Here is a 7,713-nt window from a genome sequence, read left to right on the forward strand (position 1 = left end):
GAGTTTCACGCGAAAGAGACTTATCAGATATTTCTTCCTCCTCTTTTTATTTATTTATGTAAGAGAAGATGCATAACCACAAGAACCATAGTCAAGCACCGAAAAGGAAAAGATAGTAAACAAATACCGACCATAGAATAGTGGAACAAGTGTCGAACATCTTCCTCAGCTTAGTAACCGAAACAAGCAACATTGACATGCCACCTGTCCATAGAGAATCTACCTCATTGGTTCTGCTTCTTCGTGTCCTAATGGATTGGTTCTCAATCTCCTTTGCCCCACCACTTATCAAACCCCGCCCCTTACATTTCCACTTCTATTCTTCCCTCTTAAGGCCTAACGCACTTTGGGATAATTAACAATTTTTTATAAATAAATAATCTTCATCTCTTCCTTCACCAAATTATTATACTTTGCTAGAGAAGACTACACTCTTTCTTGAACTTGGGTTCAAGTAAAAGATGTATTCAACTGTGTTTTACAATTCAGTTCATCCATCCACTTCAGTTTTTTCAAGAAAGCAGCTGCCTTTATTGATCTCTAAGGATTTCCCTGCAGAATTGTGTCATTCTTTACCATGTAGTAGAAACTTGGAAAATGGTCAAATCAAGAAAGTCAAAGGAGCAGTAAAAGCCACAATAGCTGAAGCTCCAGCTACTATTCCTACAACTGATTTGAAAAAGGTTCCACAGAAGAAGTTGAAAGTACTAGTAGCAGGTGGTGGGATTGGAGGGTTAGTTTTTGCATTGGCTGCAAAGAAAAGGGGATTTGATGTGTTGGTATTTGAGAGGGATTTAAGTGCTATTAGAGGAGAAGGGCAATATAGAGGACCAATTCAGATACAGAGCAATGCATTGGCTGCTTTGGAAGCAATTGACATGGATGTTGCTGAAGACATAATGAATGCTGGTTGCATCACTGGTCAAAGGATTAATGGTTTGGTTGATGGTGTCTCTGGTAACTGGTAAATTTCACATCACTCTAAGTGCTTGACTGAATAGAAATTCTTGGTGTTATTTAACATATGTCTTTTTTACACTGTAGCAATCATACACAAACTATTACTGTGGAAAATCCAAGAAAATAATGAATCCTTTGAAATATTTAGCCTTTCAGAAATTATACTGGAATTAGTAGAGGGAAAATAATTGACTTAGTCAAAAGTTTATGTTCATAGTTGTCAAACTTATTACGAAAAAGGATCTATCTTTACCTTCAATCAGATTGATAAATTGGTCTCATTATTGTATAAGCAATTTTCTTGCGAGGAGAGTTCCAAGAAAATAATGAATCCTTTGAAATGTTTAGCCTATCAGAAATTACACTGGAATTAGTAGAGGGAAAATAATTGATTTGGTCCAAAGTTTATCGGTTCATAGTTGTCAAACTTATTTTGGAAAAGGATCTATCGTTACCTTCAATCAGATTGATAAATTGGTCTCATTATTGTATGAGAAGCTTTCTTGTGAGAACAGTGCCTTTGTTTATATACTTGAACTGCATAGGGTGACAATAGTTTGGTGTCAGGTATTGCAAGTTTGATACGTTTACTCCAGCAGTGGAACGCGGACTTCCTGTGACAAGAGTCATCAGCCGCATGACTTTGCAGCAGATCCTTGCACGTGCTGTTGGGGAGGATATAATTATGAATGAAAGTAATGTAGTGAACTTTGAGGATGATGGTGAAAAGGTAATATTAGATTTGATCTCTTTGTTTTCTTCTATTCTCAAAATATCAAGAAAGATTATAGCTTTTGTTTGTTTCATTCACAATCGTGTAGATCTTTCTTTGGAGTTTCATCAGTGTTGACTGTACCTAATTGTTCTGTCTTATTCATCGATTTTGAATACAGCTTCTCATGTGCTGTTTGAAATCAGGTTACTGTGACTCTTGAGGATGGACAGCAGTATTCAGGTGATCTTCTGGTTGGTGCTGATGGCATAAGGTCTAAGGTATTCAAAATCGGTCTCCTTCTATTTCCTTCTATTATAATTACTACTTTGGTTAACAAGGATAGAGTGACTTGTCTATATTGTTACTTTGAGGTTGTGGTCCAGGTTAAAAAATAGGCCTGAGTCTGTATTGCGCGGTGAACAATTGTTAGTTAATTCTAATTGGTTTAGAAGATCTCAAACATTGACCTTTTATTGTAGGTAAGGACTAATTTGTTCGGACCCAGTGATGTAACTTACTCTGGCTACACTTGTTACACTGGAATTGCAGATTTTGTTCCTGCTGATATTGAGACAGTTGGGTATGAAATTTTACTTAGGATTTTGTTTTCCCTCTTCATGTCCTTCTCTCTGTTGGTCCCGTTACACTCGCATTATGTTTTGATAGTAGAGGTTAAATTGAGATTTTTTTTTCTGAAGGTACCGAGTCTTTTTGGGCCACAAACAGTACTTTGTTTCTTCAGATGTGGGTGGAGGCAAGATGCAGTGGTATGCATTTCACAATGAACCAGCTGGCGGTGTGGATGATCCAAATGGTAAATATTATTAGTCCGCTTTAAACTATTTATTAGAAGACATTTTTGAATGCTTGACTTGTTACATAACTTCTATTTCATCCAAGGGGTTTCTTAAGGGATTTTCCCCTATTGTGACCTGATTATAGTGTGGCAATAAGGTAAAGAAGACCTCGTAGATTAGAATGAGATAGATTCGACGAATTATGCATTGAGAAGTTTTGAATTGAAGTGCCTATTCATATATAAACTAAAATTGTGGTAAGCAGGTGCACTCTAATTTATCTACTTAATTTCTGTAAAAGTTTCAGAGAATAATGCACCACAGCCCCCCGGGCCTAGCTCAAGTGGCAAAGGGTTGTGGATTTGTGTCTTAGGTCACAGGTTCAAGCCCCCACACCATGCAAAGCAAAGCCTGTTATTTAAGTGGAGAAGAGTAGAGGGACGGGCCCATTATTCACCGAGTTTCGAAGGCTGCGGTTGGTCCAAAGGATCGGCCCCAGACGGATTTCTCGGTCATCAAAAAAAATAATGCACCACAATTGGTTGTATCTACTCATAAATGTGAGGTCCTTACTTCACCGCAGAAATTGTTTTTTAACCTATAGCTGAAAGTTAAAGATTGTATTCAAAGTAGAATTCATTAGTGACGGCATCTGATTGTGTATCGTAAAAAAAACAAAGTCAAAATTGATAAGGTTTCAAGAAACATCCATACTTTCACAGCATTTGTGTAGACATCTATGTCATTGTGTTGTAGAAAATGGTCATCAGATCTTTATCTATTAGGCCCTCCAATAATCCATTTTCACTCTTTTGCCATATATTTTAAAGCCTTATTCTTGCTACTATCTGTTTATTGCTTCATTTTCACTTCGCTTGAGCCGAGGGTCTTTTGGAAACAGACTCTCTACCGTCATAAGGTAGGGGTAAAATCTGCGTACACTTTACCTTTCCCAGACCCCACTTGTAGGATTTCACTGGGTCTTTTGTTGTTGTTGTTGTTTGCCATATATTTTAAAGAATGAGTCTTTTCTTTCGAAGGGGAGCCTTGGCGTAACTGGTAAAATTGTCTCCATGTGACCAGGAGGTCATGAGTTCGAGCTGTGGAAACAGCCTCTTGAAGAACTGCAGGTAAGGCTACGTATAATAGACCCTTGTAGTTCGGCCCTTCCCCGGACCATGTGCATAGCGGGAGCTCCGGGCTGTCTTTAGTCTTCTCTCTTCCCCCCTCTCTCGTGCCCCTCCCTTGCCTGGAACCATTAAATTGGGAATCACAGACATTTTTTTTTGTTGGGGGTGTGGAGGGAGCAGCGATGCAGGCGATAAGTATGTTATCATGAATATTTAAATTGCCACTATGATGCTCAAAAGGTTGAGAAATATATATAGTCATCTTGTCATTACATTGGTTTTACAATATTTTTGCGGTTCATGCTGCAGGTAAAAAGGCAAGATTGCTTAAAATATTTGAGGGGTGGTGTGACAATGTTATAGACCTATTAGTTGCTACAGATGAAGATGCAATTCTTCGACGTGACATCTATGATAGACCGCCAACCTTTAATTGGGGAAAAGGTCGTGTTACATTGCTTGGGGACTCTGTCCATGCTATGCAGCCTAATTTGGGTCAAGGGGGATGCATGGCCATAGAGGTAAACTCTTTATATTAGCCTTTGTGACTTCACTCAATTAAAATGCCATTGTTGATCGATTGTACCCCCTTAGTCCCTTCTTGCTAAGAAGCAGGTCTGAGTGAGGACATAAAAAAATCATGCAGGACATAATTCTTAGTCAATGGTTATGGGGGTATCGCTGAAATGTTATGGAATTTAACTAGACCTTTATTCTTATTTCTTTTTTGCTTTTTAGTGGAGATGGAAAGTGGGTAGATGAGATTTTGGCTTCTGCCCTTTTTGTCAAAAGAAGACCCTTTGTTATGAGAAGACATTTCCGTATTTCTCTCCATCTACCAGTTTTTTTACATTGTTCCTGTCATTAAATAGGGGTTAATATTTGGAAAAACATTGGGGTTAAATAGGTCCATGTAAGTAAGTATCATGAAATGTACACTGCATCACCTAATGCTCTTTGTCTATCATCTTTGTCAAATACACGTATTATTGTAAGTTTGTATATGCCACTGAACTTTTCCTTGTACGACCACAGGATGGCTATCAACTAGCACTGGAACTTGATAAAGCATTGAGCCGAAGTGCCGAGTCAGGAACCCCTGTGGATATCATCTCATCTTTAAGGAGGTAACCATTATTTATTGGCTCGAGTGCTGTATAGTGGTTGGTTGAGTACAGGTTGCAACTTCACGATAATTAAAAAGTCAGTTCCAATTGGATGAAGTTCTAACCTCACCTATCACCTGCCTGATCTTTAAAAGCCATATCTGAACAAGTGCAGGAGATGAGGCATAATATTTGCATAACATTCTATATGGAACTTCTCATCCATTAGTTCTGAAGCAATTCTCTCGTAGTCTGAACTCAAAATTGTGGATTGACTTGAAGAGCTGCTATTTCTGCCAGTTATCTGATTTTTTATGATTTCCCTTGTTCCCAGCTATGAAAGTTCTAGAAAACTTCGAGTTGGAGTTATCCATGGACTGGCTAGAATGGCTGCAATCATGGCATCAACTTACAAGGCTTATCTTGGCGTCGGACTCGGTCCATTATCAGTATGGAAATCTGTCTATAACGTGAAATTGGAGTAGCTAATTGGTTTGATTTAGCAGAGCTCTTCTTATAGATATTGTTTTCTATTATTTTTGCAGTTTTTGACCAAGTTTAGGATACCACATCCTGGAAGAGTTGGTGGAAGATTTTTTATTGACTTGGGAATGCCGCTTATGTTAAGCTGGGTTCTAGGAGGCAACGGGTAGGAATATACAATCCTTATCTTGCTTCAATATCCTTAAACATCATCTTGGTTTCCTTGCGAGATCAGCCAATAGCTAGAGAGTAAAATCGCAATGCCACATCTATTTTTGCTTTTTGTTATAGCAGCTCTTGGGGTGGCCCCTGCCTTTTATCTCAGTTTGTGGTTATTTGTTGACTCTGTTTCGTCAAAACTTGTACTGGAAATTCTTTTGTTACATCTAAAGCTTTCAAATATTTTAAAAAAAAAAAAAGAAATATTAGAAGTTTACGATTTTCTATTGCTAGGGCGATGTCTAGCAACTGATCTATTGGATTTTTTCAGCATCTGGCGTTAAATCTTTGAAGATACTAGTTACTGTAAAGTCAAGTGCCAACATGTGAATCCATGATGAATTTACTGGAATTCTTGGGAGTTGATATGTTTTCTGACTCGTCTGTTTTTCTTGCAGTGAAAAGCTTGAAGGCAGAATACAACATTGCAGGCTATCTGAGAAAGTAAGTTGTGTAACGAACTGTTCACTCAGCACACGCGCACAGAAAAGATTTGTGGCTTCTATTGCTCTACTTAATTAAGGTCGAATTATTGAATTTTATGGGAGTAATAATATACTGTTTTGTGGTGAAGGCAAATGACCAATTGAGAAATTGGTTTGAAGATGATGATGCTTTAGAGCGTGCTACTGATGCAGAGTAAGTTTGAGAAACATAATATTTACAAATTTCATTTTCACCTGTCATATTTTTCTAGTTTGCTTGCTAAGTTTGGTGCTTACTTTTTATCTTTTAGGTGGCTACTGCTTCCTGCTGGGAATAGCAATGCTGATTTAGAAACTCTTGTTTTAAGCAGAGATGAGAACATGCCTTGCACTATTGGGTATGCTTCATGTTTTATTGGATTTATGATTGTTCAAAAACTGGCTGCTAGGTCTTAGCATAGAGTTATCTTTGTTATTGTTTGGTTTAAATGAGCAAAATGGCTCTCTCTACTTTCAAAAATTTTGCAGCATTTAAATGATTTAGCTGCCTTTGAGGAGATGGTTTAAGTCACTTTACTGAAAATTGAGTGCTTACGACAAGAGTATAAAGCTACAGAACATGAGATTTCTCTTTCTTTATTTGAACTCTTATTACTTAAAGCTATCGAAGTATCCTAATTATTCAGAAGATCATGCATTGTGGTCCATCCATTGCAAATATCTCATCATTAATCTCCTCTAGTACAATATTTGCTTCATTAAAAGAGCCACTGATGATCTTCTTATTTCAGGTCTGTCTCACATACAAACATTCCTGGAAAATCAGTAGTTATACCTTTGCCTCAGGTGGTTGCCATCTGTGCTCATCTCTTATATGAGTCTATAGCTAAGTATCATTGGACATTGTCCTAGTTGGATGCATTCTTAGATCATCTATTTTTCTTTTTTTTTCAAATCTCAGGTGTCCCAAATGCATGCCCGGATATCCTACAAAGGTGGAGCATTTTTTGTAACTGATTTACGAAGTGAACATGGTACCTGGATTACGGAGTAAGTTCTACACTCTAGTATACCCTACTATTACACTGACTTATGAAGAGAAAAGTTATGATTATCCTGTGTTTGTAGTAACGAAGGCAGAAGATACCGAGCGTCTCCAAACTTTCCTACTCGCTTTCATCCGTCAGATATTATTGAATTTGGTTCTGATAAAAAGGTGAAATGCAAAAACTCTTCCTCGATATGCTGTAGACGAAGTACTAAAGTTAGCATTATTCACTTAAATCTGTACGTGCGTATGTTGTGCAGGCAGCATTTCGCGTAAAGGTAATGAAATTTCCTCCAAAAACTGCTGCAAAGAAGGAAGAGCGTCAAGCAGTGGGGGCAGCTTGAGAATTCTGAAGTTTGGCCTGATATAAACGGGAAATTGTACAGCATTTATATAGCAACGGCAGAACCTGAGCCATTTAAATCAGCTAATTTGTATACTGTAGGTTTAGCAGGTTGATGAACAGAATACCATGCAAGAAAATACAAAGATTATATAGCTTCCTCCTAAAGAAACCTGGAGAAAATTATGGTCATTGTTTCTTTCTACCATTTGCTAAAAATATAGTTTTGTATGTATATACAATTACACAGGCCATAATGTTAAAGTCTGTTCCTTCATAAATTACGTTCATATAATTTCTTATAAATCTTTTATTGGAATTCAATTGCTATTTCAGTACTTTCTTTTGTTATTTTGTCTCTAAAAAAATATTATATATTGGGGAAATCAGGGAAGTGATATTGAAAGTCAGACCCAGTCGCATTAATTCTTTCTTTTGTTCATATCTACTCTTAAGTTTTCGTTTGTGGTTAATTTCTCTACGTGAT

General features: G+C 37.4%; 1 protein-coding gene across 1 annotated transcript; it reads left to right on the top strand.

Annotated features, from left to right (window-relative positions):
- The first annotated feature begins 298 nt into the window (after positions 1–298).
- LOC104218557 (zeaxanthin epoxidase, chloroplastic) lies at positions 299–7,507 on the top strand. The gene is made up of 16 exons (XM_009769081.2): positions 299–964; positions 1,528–1,690; positions 1,879–1,953; positions 2,155–2,255; positions 2,374–2,489; positions 3,912–4,123; positions 4,638–4,729; positions 5,043–5,157; positions 5,254–5,357; positions 5,809–5,854; positions 5,985–6,049; positions 6,147–6,233; positions 6,627–6,681; positions 6,797–6,885; positions 6,964–7,051; positions 7,144–7,507. Exons 1-16 carry the CDS (start codon positions 462–464, stop codon positions 7,225–7,227), a joined length of 1,995 nt encoding a protein of 664 aa, XP_009767383.1. The 5' UTR covers positions 299–461; the 3' UTR covers positions 7,228–7,507.
- Positions 7,508–7,713: the final 206 nt, after the last annotated feature.

This window comes from Nicotiana sylvestris, chromosome 2 (genome assembly GCF_000393655.2).
Source record: "Nicotiana sylvestris chromosome 2, ASM39365v2, whole genome shotgun sequence".
Taxonomy (NCBI): Eukaryota; Viridiplantae; Streptophyta; class Magnoliopsida; order Solanales; family Solanaceae; genus Nicotiana; species Nicotiana sylvestris.